General features: G+C 41.5%; 1 protein-coding gene across 1 annotated transcript in view; it reads right to left on the minus strand.

Moving 5' to 3' along the window:
- The window catches only part of LOC126249271 (zinc finger FYVE domain-containing protein 26), a 393,885-nt gene that overhangs the window by 268,509 nt on the left and 109,257 nt on the right, over positions 1–16,119 (minus strand). Inside the window, exons 11-12 of the mRNA XM_049950925.1 lie at positions 6,693–7,020; positions 1,671–1,954 (exon numbers count right to left, since the gene is read on the minus strand). Coding sequence (XP_049806882.1) covers positions 1,671–1,954; positions 6,693–7,020 — 612 coding nt within the window. The remainder of the gene's footprint in view (positions 1–1,670; positions 1,955–6,692; positions 7,021–16,119) is intronic.

The following is a 16,119-nucleotide window of genomic DNA, read 5'->3' on the forward strand; positions in this document are numbered from 1 at the left end:
CAAATGCCTCTTGATAAATGAAATGAGAATTACAGTATGCCAAAATAAAACTGCAATGAAAATTGTTTTCAGATTCTTCATACATCACAATCGAAGCAGTAAAGTGATCATTAGAAAACTATCCAAAATGAGTCTCAACACTAGAAAATGATGTTCATGTGAACAATAACCTGCAGAACAAACCAGCAAAGTAATACAATCAGTTAGTTCAGTAGCTGGTTGAGCATTGTGTCAGTAATCCTTAAAAGACATCTTGCTGTACACCATGAGCTGTATCAAAGATATTTAACTGACCACTACACTGGCTGTTGTGTAAATGTTCTTTGCCTTCTAAAAGCATAGTGGTTTAGTATTTGACAGCAATAACATATACACTTGAAACTTGTGTGGCATGAAGAGCCACATCAATTTTAACAGAGTATGGATTTCATTTTTGAAACACACATTGCTTGATGTAGACGTACACAATATATGCCCTATATGCCCAAATACCAGTCAATTAAATATTTTTCCACGCAGTTAATGGTGTACAGAAAGATGTTCATAATCAATACAAGCTGTGGAGCACCAAGCATATATGATTTTGGCATCATATCAGACCATTATCAAAAGTACCTACATTTTTATTCTTACAAATGTCACGCACAAGTTAAAAAATTCAGAACAATGTGTGCTTTTTAAGTTCTGTCAGTGATTTGGAACAGATTTTTTTCCCGGTACATTTTGTAGTTTTAAGATTGGTCTTGAGCAGTGACATGTCATGCTGTGATCTTGATTTGTTTGTAAAGAAGCATACTGTCTGGGACACAATTTTTTTGTTGATTACTATTTCAGATTAATTGTAAATACCAACTGAAAAACTGTATTTCACAGTAGCTGCCCTTACTATCTTAAAATTATTCTTACATGGTAATGGTTCCTACAGTAAACCTTCTAGAATTAATTTTTTTGTGTATGTGATACAGACAGTCAGCCCCTTTACAAATTAAGATTGGTGCTTAATTTTTTGACCATCCTGAATTACTATATAGAGATGCCAGCTCAAAGTCTATGGACACGTATTTCAAATATTGTCTACGTTATTGCACCACTACCTGGAGGCAATAACAGTCCCTGTCTGTCAACGTGCTTGGCTTGCTGCAGGAATGCACTTGAGGTAAGAGAACTGTATGCTATCATTGAGGGGATGAGATACATGGATAGATGGAAGAGAGAGAGAGAGAGAGAGAGAGAGAGAGAGAGAGAGAGAGAGAGGAGCCACCAGTATTCAAACAGCTGTAGAGTTAGTGACAATAAGAGGAGTATCAGCCTCAAAAGTTAGAGAGGATCATAATCATTCTCAAGTCAATGTTATGGAGTCATTACTCTATATCTTGATTAAAAAATAATTACACTCTGAACGTGGGTTGCAGAGACAAGTTACAAAGGACCAGTGAAAATTGTTCAAATATAAACTAAATTTCATTATGACTGATTAATTTTGACAGAAAATACATACAGTTTAAGTATAAAAATGTATCAGGAAAAGAACTATGAGAATGCCGTTACTGTAGACATGTATCTTAAGCGAAATAAATCAAATCTGCTACTGCTGATCCGCCTGTTGCTGCTGTTCCTGCTACTACTACTGCTACTACTACTAACACCAAAAAAAACTATTTCCAATTTACCTGATGGTTCTGACTGTGAACCATTCTCACTTGACCTTTCAGTGAAGGATTTTGTCTTTCTTCGAAATTTTCGGTGCTTAATTTTGTTTCTGGCAGCAATCTCATTTTCATTAGTATCACTGTCACTTGCACTTGTAGTATCATCACAAGGATAATGCCAATCAAAATGGCTGTCTACTATGGAGGTCTCGTACATTTCAGGACTCTTTCCTACGTTATTTACAAACTTGTCATCAGTTAACACTTGAAGTCTCCATGCTGCCTCACTTATGTACTGTGATAACCTGTAAATTAACATGGAACTATCATTCATTCACATTATAAAGGAACATGTGAACTTACATGTTTGTTAATAATTTAGGAGTAAAGATAACAACTCACCATATAGTAGTGGCATTGAGTTGTCAACAGGAACACAAACATGACTGAAAACTTTGCCAGCTGCCAACTTTCAGGAAAGTTCTTTTTTTTAACTACAGCACACACACACACACACACACACACACACACACACACACACACACACACACACACACACACACACACACACAGAGAGAGAGAGATTATATACAAACATGTACACACAGATTATGTATAAATACATACCTGTACAGCTACAATGTGCAGGATGAACACACAATGCTGTTATTGCGTTTCTATGCGTAAAATGGAACGAAAGGTTTGTTGCTTGGAATGGGCAAAGGGAGAAGGAAGACAGGAAATGAGAGTGACGGTTGGAGAAGGGTAGTTGATGGATTGGTGGGAGGCAGCATGCATACGGGATAGAAATGCAGGAGAAGATGCACCTGGCTCATAGTATAGGAATGTGACACACAGACACTGTAACCAGTTCATTCATGGAGCACATGATGATGATGATGATGATGATGATGATGATGTGGAGGAGTGCATTGGGAGGTGGTGACAGAACATAGGGAGGGGATACTATGGGAAGAACGGAGGGCATGTATAATTAGTTATGTGAGGGTCCTGGGTCAGCGTGGAGGCGGCTGTGCGGCAGGAGTTTAGCAGAATTCAATGACAGGAGGGTTTCAGTAACAAAGAATGTGTCACAAGGATAACTCCTAGCTACATAGACCAGAAAAGCTGGTACTGGGGGAAAGGATCCAAATGGCAGTTGCTGAAATCAAACATGTAGTCAGCTTTGTGTTCTGCTAGTAGGTGGTCAACTCTGTTCTTGGCCATAGTTTATAGGTGACCATTCGTTTGGGTAGACAGTTGATTGGCGGTCACAATCATATCACCATAAGAAGGGTATTGAAGTGGGTACACATACTGTGACAAGAGCTGCTGTTATGAAAATAATCATAAAGTTTGAAGCCACAGGTTGTTTACAAGACTGGCTCCATAGTGGGTGATGAGACACAAGTGTTACTCCTGCTCCGACAGTTCAATAAGAAATGGAGACTTTGACAGATTCATCTCTACATGGTGAAATCAGGGCTCGTGAAGTGACACTTCGCACCACAAGTCCATGCAGTACTGTTTGAAGAGCACTAAAGCATATCAATGCTATACATAAGAAAATCCAGTGTTGCAATGAACTGTTGGCCAACGATTTTGTGACGTGGGGAGCATGTGTGGTGTGGTCACTTCAAAAGATGGGGGTAGATGATGATAGGATGTCTAAGATGTTGTGGACCAACAAAGTTCATTTCACACTCCGAGGGTCTGTCAATGCCTACAACTAAAGAATTTGGGCAACCGAAAATCCTAGAACAGTCATGCAAAATGCAACCTGATGCTTTTCAAACTGTCAGCGTGATGGGTGCGAGATACACCGATACCTGGCTATTAACACCTGCTGGACTTTTTTGAAGGACAGCACTCCATCCCACATTGCTATGTGTGTGAAAGATTTCTTGTGCAGGTAATTTGGAGATGATTGTTGTAACGTAGCAACTACATTACTTAATACTGCATAAATATACCCACTCTATTTTGCAATTTTATTTAAAGGCTTCAGTAACAATTTTAATAATAATAATATTAACAATAACAATAACCTAAGGGCTTCACTCAAATTTAAACCAAAGTAATTTATGCCAGCCAGAAGGTGACATGAATTAATATATTTTTGTTATTAATCAAATTAAATGTAAATGAGAGTATGCAGAAAGCAGTGGGCAGGCATATGTCGAATGATCAGTATAGAAGGTTGGATGTTTTTGGGGAAGGAGACCAGACAGCGAGGTCATCGGTCTCATCACATTAGGGAAGGACATGGAAGGAAGTCGGCCGTGCCCTTTGAAAGGAACCATCCCGGCGTTTGCCTGGAGCGATTTAGGGAAATCACGGAAAACCTAAATCAGGATGGCCGGACGCGGGATTGAACCGTCGTCCTCCCGAACGCGAGTCCAGTGTCAGTATAGAATGCTCTGAGACATCTGGAGTGGGAAGGCACACTGGTTGACATGGCCGGATGTAGATGGGAGTGCCAGCTGTGTGGGAAAATGATAGGTTTCTAGTACCTCCTACAACAATTTCAGTGTAGTAAGCATGTAGGCTTGTGATTGCTGAGGCAAACCAGAGGATCAAGTATGTAAAAAGACGAGGGCTAGTAGAAATCCTTGGGTAACAGAAGAAATATTGAATTTAATTGATGAAAGGAGAAAATATAAAAATGCAGTAAATGAAGCAGGCAAAAAGGAATACAAATGTCTCAAAAATGAGATCGACAGGAAGTGCAAAATAGCGAAGCAGGGATGGCTAGAGGACAAATGTAAGGATGTAGAGGCTTATCTAACTAGGGGTAAGATAGATACTGCCTACAGGAAAATTAAAGAGACCTTAGGAGATAAGAGAACCACTTGCATGAACATAAAGAGCTCAGATGGAAACCCAGTTCTAAGCAAAGAAGGGAAAGCAGAAAGGTGGAAGGAATATATAGAAGGTCTATACAAGGGCGATGTACTTGACGACAATATTATGTAAGTGGAAGAGGATGTAGATGAAGATGACATGGGAGATACGATACTGCGTGAAGAGTTTGACAGAGCACTGAAAGACCTGAGTCGAAACAAGGCCCCGGGAGTAGACAAAATTCCATTGGAACTACTGACGGCCTTGGGAGAGCCAGTCCTGACAAAACTCTACCATCTGGTGAGCAAGATGTATGAAACAGGCGAAATACCCTCAGACTTCAAGAAGAATATAATCATTCCAATCCCAAAGCAAGCAGGTGTTGACAGATGTGAAAATTACTGAACTATCAGTTTAATAAGTCACAGCTGCAAAATACTAACGTGAATCCTTTACAGAAGAACGGAAAAACTAGTAGAAGCCGACCTCGGGGAAGATCAGTTTGGATTCCGTAGAAATGTTGGAACACGTGAGGCAATACTGACCCTACGACTCATCTTAGAAGCTAGATTAAGGAAGGGCAAATCTACGTTTCTAGCATTTCTAGACTTAGAGAAAGCTTTTGACAATGTTGACTGGAATACTCTCTTTCAAATTCTGAAGGTGGCAGGGGTAAAATACAGGGAGCGAAAGGCTATTTACAATTTGTACAGTAACCAGATGGCAGTTATAAGAATCAAGGGGCATGAAAGGGAAGCAGTGGTTGGGAAGGGAGTGAGACAGGGCTGTAGCCTATCCCCGATGTTATTCAATCTGTATATTGAGCAAGCAGTGAAGGAAACAAAAGAAAAATTTGGAGTAGGTATTAAAATCCATGGAGAAGAAATAAAAACTTTAAGGTTCGCCGATGACATTGTAATTCTGTCAGAGACAGCAAAGGACTTGGAAGAGCAGTTGAATGGAATGGACATTTTCTTGAAAGGAGGATATAAGATGAACATCAACAAAAGCAAAACGAGGATAATGGAATGTAGTCGAATTAAGTCAGGTGATGCTGAGGGAATTAGATTAGGAAATGAGACACTTAAAGTAGTAAAGGGGTTTTGCTATTTGGGGAGCAAAATAACTGATGATGGTCGAAGTAGAGAGGATATAAAATGTAGACTGGCAATGGCAAGGAAAGCGTTTCTGAAGAAGAGAAATTTGTTAACATCGAGTATAGATTTAAGTGTCAGGAAGTCATTTCTGAAAGTATTGGTATGGAGTGTAGCCATGTATGGAAGTGAAACATGGACGATAAATAGTTTGGACAAGAAGAGAATAGAAGCTTTTGAAATGTGGTGCTACAGAAGAATGCTGAAGATTAGATGGGTAGATCACATAACTAATGAGGAGGTATTGAATAGGACTGGGGAGAAGAGAAGTTTGTGGCACAACTTGACTAGAAGAAGAGATTGGTTGGTAGGACATGTTCTGAGGCATCAAGGGATCACCAATTTAGTATTGGAGGGCAGCGTGGTGGGTAAAAATCGTAGAGGGAGACCAAGAGATGAATACACTAAGCAGATTCAGAAGGATGTAGGTTGCAGTAGGTACTGGGAGATGAAGAGGCTTGTACAGGATAGAGTAGCATGGAGAGCTGCATCAAACCAGTCTCAGGACTGAAGACCATAACAACAACAAACAACAACTATAAAGAATATTATCTTTGCTTAAAAACAATTGTTACCCTACATACTACTCTATCCTGTGCGAGCTTCTTCATCTCCGAGGAGCTGCTGCAACCTACATCCTTCTCAATTTGCTTTGTGTATTCGTCTTTTCATCTCCCTCTATGATTTTTACCCTCCACGATTCCCTCCCTTGATACCTCAGAACATGTCCTACCAACCAGTCCCTTCCTTTAGTCCTCTTCTCCCCAATTCCATTCAGTACCTCCTCATTACGTGATAATGAAGTTAAATCTGTTGGTCATTTTGCACTTTTGTGTGTGTGTGTGGAGGGGGGCCAAGGGGGGGGGGGGGGGTGCGCATTCGCATGTGCTTGCAGGACATGCATTACAACTGATAAGCTTCCTAGTTTTGATAAACTTAAGAACAAAACACAAAAATTGTGTACATTACAAACACCTTTTTCATTCCTGAAATATGTGCAACAATTTAGGTATACAGTGCACAAAAGACTCCACATACCACATACCTGTGTAAACGATTTGGAAGAGTTTCATCAGTCACAGAGGAAGGCACAGCTTTACAATGTAATGTTTCTCTAGAACCAGATGCACGTGATTTATAATACAAAGTGCTGGTCTCTTCTAAGCACTCTTTTAAACAAAACAATAGATCTCGAACTATGCATCTGTTGTTCACAAAACCATTATCAGCAATATAACTGCTCCAATTGTGTGATTGTTCAGTAAGAGAACATCTTCTTTTAGATTTTAAACTCTCTTGCTTTAGCCATTGCTTTGGTTTAGGTACATAGTACACTTCTGGAGGTGAACAGTCATAAACACCCTGACTAATACCTGTAAAAAATATCAAATATTAGACACAAAAAGAAGGGAATAAACTGTCACTATATCAATTTTAACAGTAATTCACACAAGATTCATTTAAAATTTCACTATTTTATGCCAGTTGCTTGCGGATAAAGCATTTCCTATGCATGGTATATTCATGTAAGAAAGACATATTATTTTTCAAACATTTTCTAATAACTAACTCACACTAAGATATAAAGGTATCCAGATTTTGTTGTTATTTTGTACATCTTGGACTCAACACACTGTTGGAATGCATATTATCTTTATCACACATAAGAAACACAGATAATGAATAAGATTATCCTTCACACATATTCAACAACCTCAATCACTTGGAGAGAGGTAGAGAGGGGGGGGGGGAGGGGGAGATAGATAGATAGATAGATAGATAGATAGATAGATAGAGAGAGAGAGAGAGAGAGAGAGGGAGAGAGGGGGGGGGGACATGCTACACTGAATTGAAATGAAGGAGGAAATAGGTTGCTGCTGTTTTTGAAGGAGACCATGGAAAACCTTTAGCTTCATAGCTGGATAAGAATGGGATGGGTAATATTCCCAAATTTGAATCTCATGTCTTAATCACTGCACCACATCACTTTGTGTCAGCTTTTCCAAATATGTGGTTGTCTATAACAATCATGAAACTGTAATCAACTTGCCTTTGTTTTAGGAGCTTCTTTCACAAATGTAGTCTCCATTCTTTTTTGGATTAGACACATTTGTATTAGTGATTGTTGTCTGTTCTAATCTTTCCATGGAAAACAGGTTCCATCTAGAGTAAGCACAGAAACAGAAGATTGGTGGGTAACTGCTGTAAATGACTACATGTGTGCTGGTTTGACAGATGATGCAATGAGGCAAGAATCCTAACACAGGTGAGCACAGCTTGCTGGGGTGGGGGGTGGGGGGGAGGGGGGGAAGGGGTAGCAAGTGGAGCTACACTATGCACTATGTGATCAAAAGCATCCGGACATCTGGCTGAAAATGACTTACAAGTTCATGGCACCGTCCATTGGTAATGCTGGAATTCAATATGGTGTTGGCCAACCCTTAGCCTTGATGACAGCTTCCACTCTTGCATGCATACATTCAGTCAGGTGCTGGAAGTTTTCTTGGGGAATGGCAGCCCAGTCTTCACAGAGTGCTGCACTGAGGAGAGGTATTGATGTCAGTCGGTGACACCTGGCATGAAGTTGGTGTTTCAAAACATCCCAAAGGTGTTCTATAGGTTTCAGGTCAGGGATCTGTGCAGGCGAGTCCATTACAGGGATGTTATTGTCATGTAACCACTCTGCCACAGGCCATGCATTATGAACAGGTTGAAAGACGCTATCGCCATCCCGGAATTGCTCTTCAACAGTGGGAAGCAAGAAGGTGCTTAAAGCATCAATGTAGGCCTGTGATGTGATAGTGCCATGCAAAACAACAAGGGGTGCAAGCCCCCTACATGAAAAACATGACCACACCATAATACCATCACCTCAAAATTTTACTGTTGGCTCTGCACACACTGGCAGATGACGTTCACCGGGCATTCACCACACCCACACCCTGCCATCGGATCACCACATTGTGTACCGTGATTCGTCACTTCACACAACATTTTCCCACTATTCAATCATCCAATGTTTACACTCCTTACACCAAGCGAGGCATCGTTTGGCATTTACCTGTGTGGTATGTGGCATATGAGCAGCTGCTCTACCATGAAATCCAAGTTTTCTCCCCTCCCGCCTAACTGTCATAGTACTTGCAGAGGATCCTGATGCAGTTTGGAATTCCTGTGTGATGGTCAGGATAGATGTCTGCCTATTACACATTACGACCCTCTTCAACTGTCGGTGGTCTCTGTCAGTCAACAGAGGAGGTTGGCTTGTATGCTTTTGTGGTGTACTTGTCCCTTGGCGTTTCCACTTCACTACCACATTGGGAACAGTGGACCTAGGGATGTTTAGGAATGTGGAAATCTCACATACAAATGTATGACACAAGTGACACCCAATGACCCGACCATCTTTGAAGTCCATGAGTTTTGTGGAGTGTCACGTTCTGCTCTCTCACAATCTCCAATGACTACTGAGGTTAGTGAAATGGAGTACCTGGAAGTAGGTGGCAGCACAATGCACCTAATATGAAAAACATATGTTTTTGGGGGTATCCTGATACTTTTGATCACATAGTGTATCTTTTGAATAGCAGTCCACATCACACCCAATGCTAATGGGAAAATATGTGGGCCATGAAGGAATGTGCACAGTGTGAGGGGTGCCACCACAGTAAAAACTCAGAGGCCATGGATTATTTCTGGCTACCACATAAGGAATATCTATATTTATAAACATGCAGAATAGGCAATGGTGTCACATGAAAGAGAGAAATGAGGTGAGGAATGATGGCTACATACCCACTCTGTAAGTACTTTAGATATGGACAACGGAAAATATGGTTGTGCCTATTACCTTGAAAAATTAATAACTTCTAAATATTTTAAGTGATCTTAATGAAGTGCACTGACAGCTTTTGAACAGCACTATCCACGAATACCTTCCTTGAGAATTTCTATTAATGAAATACTACTTGGGTTGATTCTGAGAAGAGAAAAACACATTCTAGTGCAAAATAAAGTTTACAACACTAAGTATAGTAACAGATAATGTACCACAGTAGTTATCTGCAGAACTTTCATTCTCCATAAGTTTAAAGTACATAAGAATAAATAATGCCAATTTTGACCACTTCAGTAAATAAGATTAACTAAGCCCAACACCAAGGACACCAGCAAAAAACTCATGCCACTACATAAATTCTGGTGAAATTCTATCCCTGGTTCATTGTAATACTTCTAGTAGCAGTAAGTTTAATGCAATTTTTATTCTTTATAAAGTTCATGTACAACCAACGAAAAACATTATGCTCGATTTTCTGATTAAAAAAAACAACAACAAGGAAACTGATACTTTTCAACACATCAAAGGAGTCATCATGCACGTATGAGTCATGTGAAATGTTTAGATGCACAGTTTTTATAGTAATATGTACAGTACTTGTAATTTTATAGGTTTTGCAACAACAGATGAAATCTATAGAAATTCTGTGTAGGTTCATGAACTTTTAACTCTGAACTGGAGCACTAATTTTAAGGACTTGTAAAATTTCAGCATAAATTCATAGAGTTTGAAAAGTTACCTAGAACTGATTTTAGTTCATATTAACTCTGAACAGCGATGCTGTGAGCTGGACTTTGTCCATTCTTGATCACGCTTATGATTCTATCTGTCATGGCATACACACACAGAATTAATCATGGGTTCAATGAGACATTTGCTGCACTTAACCAGCATGTGCTAAGGACATTTCTTCATTTCACCAACCATAATCCTGCCTGCAATTTACTCAATTCATAGGAAGTTAACAGAAAATAACAGGGTAATGCAACACTTATGATTGCCCCTAGACACATACAAAGCCAACAAAATTTGAAAATAGATCATGCACCTAATCAAGCCCTTTTACACAAAGGGACAGTGTATAAGGAGGGAGTTTAATGCATCGTGCTGACGAACTTTGGAAGACAAACATAAATCTACCCTAGGTAGAATGCTAAAGTTCAAGGAGCTGACAGAAAATAAGGAGAACAAACCGAGTATCATGTGCTGTTGGGAACAGAAGTTGACGGAGAAATATTTACTTAACATGAGCATCATGATCATCGAGAATTTTCAACAAGGTTTTGAATCACATATGATGTGGCTCAGTGGTAAAGTGCCAGACCACAGAACCAACCATGTCAGGCTCAATATTCAGACGTTCCTAGGATTTTTATCTGTCACTTACCAACTCTTTCAGCTCTGGAAATGTTTGTTGACATGAAAAATGTTGAGTTGCACCGTGGTTCAGAATCCACATTAAACTTTAAGTCCCCTATAAATTGATAGGTAAGTCTGGTCAGAGATCAGCAGAAGGTGACAGCAGGACAATGCCTAGTACAACTCTGTACTGTTCTAATCAATCTTTGGGTTGCTGACAGCTTTAATTATAAAACAAAAACTGAATTATGAAAAGAGGTTCAAAGGGCATATGACAACATACCTTCCATAGTGTGTAGACGGCTTGCACAAGAGTAAGTTCTTGGCATGTTCTTCACAATCCAGAAGGAAATAATCACCCTGTTTACGAGAAGGAAGGAGAGACAAAGTCCAGAATGAGTGAGAGTGAATGGGTAGCTGACTTTGCATTTGTCACTGATATAAAATATGTCACTTCAAATGAAGGCTCTATTGATTATTAACATATGCAATAAAATTAATACACTCATGCATGAACAATGTCTATTCCAAAAGCAGCTGTGTATAGGGAAACTGACATTTTTCAAATGTCTTTCACTCCTATAATTATCTTCAGATGGTTTTCACTAACAGACAGACTGATTCACAAGGAAGGTTTGTGTACTAAATTTGTAATTATAGAAGTGACGAGTGTGCTGTATACCACTGTTATCTGTTCCATATGTAACTGGTGTTTGGAGGGACATTTCAAGCTATGGGTTGGTCAGCTACAGAAGAGGCAGTATCTGTCAGGAAAAGCAGTAAACAGTCACTGACACTCCAGAGTGCAGTGAAGCATGACCATAATCTATATATAGCTCCACATATTACAAATTAAATTCCCCATCACGTTTTTCTGTCTGTATGCAAAGGCTAATCTCACCAATAGCTGTCAGGATTTTGATGCAGTTTTTCCTAACAGACAAATATAGGCATGAGGAAAATGTGTGTATATAATTTATTTGCTCAAACATTGGTTGCATAATAACACACAGTCGCATATCCATAATAGGTTTATTACAATAAACATGTGATGATGTAAAGAGAGAGAATTAAGGAAAATGGCATACCTCTACTATTTATTAACAGTGACTTGTATTTGTTCAATTTGCACATATTTGACAAACAAGTAAAACAGTGTAGTGAAAGACCCTATTCTACTGTGAGTAATTGCAGTAAAAAATAAAAGTAGAGTGTAAAAAGTATGCCTTTCATGTTAGTTTTCAAAATCTTATGTTTATTTTTCTTTTTTCTATTCCTTTAAAGCTACTGAAAATAGTCAACACTTTCTGTAGATAGTTAAGGAAGTTTTATTCAGCTACAAATACTTTCTCTCTTGTGTGCTTTATATTGAATAAGTCATTAATACAACTGTTCAAAAGAGTTAGGGGAACATAAACATGACTTTGGCCACCTGCCATACTTGATTGAGCAATAATTGAGGAGTGGCTATGTTACTAAATTATACGGTTATCTTACAAAAATTAACACAACAAAACATCATTACATTCTTGATTGTTTACATAAAAAGAATTGATATCATCGTTATCCACTTCTTGTCCCATACTCTTGGCCAAAAACACAATCTCATTGACTACAGGCTCCACAGGTACTGACTCAAATGCCTCAGAGTCACATTCAACGACATACTCTGGCCAAAGCTTCTTCCAAGCAGAAGCAAGAGTTCTCTTGGTAACCACTACCCATGCCTTTTCAATCATCTTGATGCAGGAAATGATGTTGAAGTGATATTTCCAAAACTCTCTGAGAGTGAAATTGGTAGCTTCAGTCAACTCAAAGCAATGCTTGAAGAGTGCTTTAGTGTAAAGCTTCTTAAAGTTAGAAATAATCTGCTGGTCCATAGGCTGGAGTAACGGAGTGGTGTTGGGAGGCAGTAATTGGATCTTGATGAGTTGAAATTCTACAAAGAAGGTGGTCATGTAGGCATAGGAAATGGGTAGGAGCATTGTCTGTAACAAGCAAGACATGGAGTGGCGTTTCATCTCAAGAAAATATTTTTTCACCAAAGGACCAAACACTCCATTGATACACTTCTTGAGCGCTCGTGGAGTTTCTGAACGGTAAAAAAGCAGCAGTATAATTTTCAATTTACTGCTTGAATTGGCACAGTGTGAGAAGGTCATTCAATGGCTTGTGAGCAGGCAATGCATTCTCCTCTGCTGTTATAAAGGTAAGTGTTATAACGTCAAGTTGAACACATATATTTCAAAAACGACACAACACATGTAAGTCACAGGGCCAGTTGACCAAGCAAGACTTGTGAACACAGTAACATTCAAATAAGCACTAAGTCCAAGTCTAGCGGATGCTGGCTGGCTGGCCTCTTAGGTGGCGCGGCTGCTGCATGGCTGGCAGACAGCGCCGCATGTAGAGGACGCGCGTAATTGCGCGGCGGCACTTTGAATGATCGGTGCGTCACAACACTTTTCCCCCCTTTGAAATTTTTGCACTGATCTTGATGGAGGTGGCCTGTAGATGGCTAATGTCCATAGGCGTTGTTTGACTGGCCATGAAGTCTCAAGGAGGAGGCTTCCCGTACGGACGGAAGTGTCCCTGATGATAACGGGTTGAGATGACAGGAGACGTAGGGGTCATATCTGCTGGGGCCCCATGCACCAATCTGCCTGTTGCGGCAAGTAGGGTTGATATAACAGGAGACATGAGCAATGTGTCGGCATCCGTAGGAGAAAGAGGCAAGTAGAGTTGCTCCGACAGATGATGGTCATCCATTTCCTGCATGGGCACGTCTCCTGGTGGCATCCGTTCTTGTGCTGGCATCGAGATGATGGTGAGAGGGCTGCGTTGTGAGTAATGAGAGATACCAAGATCCCGAGCATCAGGTAGAGCCAAAGGTGGTGTAGCGGCATCTGGAACAGGCGTTGCCTGCACCCTGAGGCCGATGCTGGTCCGAATGACGCACTGCAACACCCATGTCCGTCTGGATTTCATACAGGCATCGCCCACGGTGTCATAAGATATGGCCTGGACTCCATCTTGGCCGCCTGCCATATCCCCGTATCGATACAAGGTCGCCGGCGGTGAACCGGTCAAGCGAAGGCACCCGCGGCCATGAGGTGGAAGGCCGCAGAAGATGTAGTAGCGTGCGGGGCTGTCAGCCATGTAAGAGCTCAGCCGGGCTGTGGTCGCCCATGGGGGTGAAACAGTAAGAAGCCAGAAATTGAAGAAGCGCATCATCAGCAGCAGAAGAAGTCAGGAGTTTCCTCATCTGAGCCTTAAATGTGTGGACTAGTCGTTCAGCCTCACCGTTAGATTGCGGATAGAACGGAGGGGCCGTGACATGCATGACGCCGTTATGAGCACAAAATTCCGCAAATTCCGAAGAGGCAAATTGCGGACCATTATCAGTAACAAGAGTAGAGGGAAGGCCTTCCAAAGAAAACATGCAGGCGAGAGCACTTGTGGTTGCCGCGATGGTAGGCGGCGTGCAACGGACAATGAAAGGAAAGTTAGAGTAGGTGTCAATTACGAGTAGCCAATAGGTACCTAAAAAAGGTCCCTCGAAGTCAGCATGAATGTGCTCCCAGGGCTTCTCAGGCGAAGGCCACAGTGACAAAGATAACTTCGGTGCGGCGGCCTGTGATGCACAAGGGCCGCAGGCAGCGACCACGTGTGTGATTTCAGAGTCGATGCCAGGCCAGTACATACGACGGTGCGCCAGAGATTTTGTGTGAGACACACCCAAGTGCCCTTGGTGAAGGAGGTGCAAGACCGAAGCACGCAAAGATGCAGGTACCACAACACGTGGCAACGCATTGCCGGTGGAAAGGAGGATAACACCATCCCTAGCCGTGAGGCAGGTAGTGCAAAGCGTAGTAGTTTCGCAATGGATCAGAAGTCTTAGCGGACAGACGATCTGGCCAACCCTTCTGAATACAGCATAAAACCCAGGAGAGGGTAGGGTCAGAACCCGTAGCAGCCGCCAGCTGGTCCCCGGTGATGGGGAATCTGTCCACAACCCGCTGCTCGGCAACGTCCAGGTGTAAACACAAAAGTTCGTCCCTGTCGAATGCCAGATCGGGACCCATGGGAAGGCGAGACAGTGCATCAGCATTCGAGTGTTGAGCTGTAGGCCGAAAATGAATCTCATAATTGAACAGAGACAAGTAAAGAGCCCAACGCTGGAAGCGGTGTGCAGCCTTGTCGGCAAGTGACGTTGATGGATGAAACAAGGAAACAAGTGGTTTGTGGTCTGTAACAAGATGAAATTTGGACCCATAAAGAAAAACACCAAACTTATGAAGAGCATAAATAATGGCCAAAGCTTCTTTTTCAATTTGAGAATATTTCCGTTGGGCGTCCGTGAGCGTTTTGGAGGCATAAGCAATGGGTTGTTCAGAACCGTCAGAAAAGTGATGCGCAAGGAAGGCACCAACCCCGTATTTTGAGGTGTCCATGGCAAGATAAGTAGCCAGCATAGGGCCTGTTTCAGCATAGTCTGCAATTTTTGGAAAGCCGCATCGCATGACGCGATGCAACGGCTGAGCCACTGAGCCGCAGACGGTAAAAACCTGTGATAGTATGCTATTTTCCCCAAGAAGGCCTGCAGTTCCTTAACAGACGTAGGGCGAGGAAGGGCATCAATCACAACGACAGTTTGCTGAAGCAGACGAATACCATCCCGAGAGGTTGGAACCCCAAGTATGTGATAGATGCCTGAAAAAATTGTGATTTCTGAAGATTACACTTAAGACCGGCAGTCTGTAAGACATGAAAAAGTGTGCGGAGATTCTGAAGATGTTCTTCAGTGGTGGAACCAGTGACAACAATGTCGTCCATGTAATTGATACACCCAGGGACAGGGAGCAATAATTGTTCCAAGAATCGCTGAAAGAGAGCAGGGGTGCTGGCAACCCCGAATGCCAATCATTGGTATTGATAGAGGCCGAAAGGCGTATTAAGGACCAGAAACTGCCGGGAAGCAGTGTCGAGAGGAAGTTGTTGATAAACTTCCGACAGGTCAATTTTAGATAAATACTGACCTCCCGCAAGTATAGTGAACAATTCTTCAGGTCGGGGCATAGGGTAAGTGTCGATGAGGCATTGGGCATTTACAGTGGCTTTGAAATTGCCACAGAGACGAATATCACCATTGGGCTTAGCAACGACAACGACAGGAGAGGACCACTCACTTGAAGTGACAGGAAGCAAGACCTCTGAAGCAGTGAGACGATCCAGCTCCCGTTTTACCCGATCACAAAGAGCCACAAGAATGGGC

Source organism: Schistocerca nitens, chromosome 3, assembly GCF_023898315.1.
Source record: "Schistocerca nitens isolate TAMUIC-IGC-003100 chromosome 3, iqSchNite1.1, whole genome shotgun sequence".
Classification (NCBI taxonomy): domain Eukaryota; kingdom Metazoa; phylum Arthropoda; class Insecta; order Orthoptera; family Acrididae; genus Schistocerca; species Schistocerca nitens.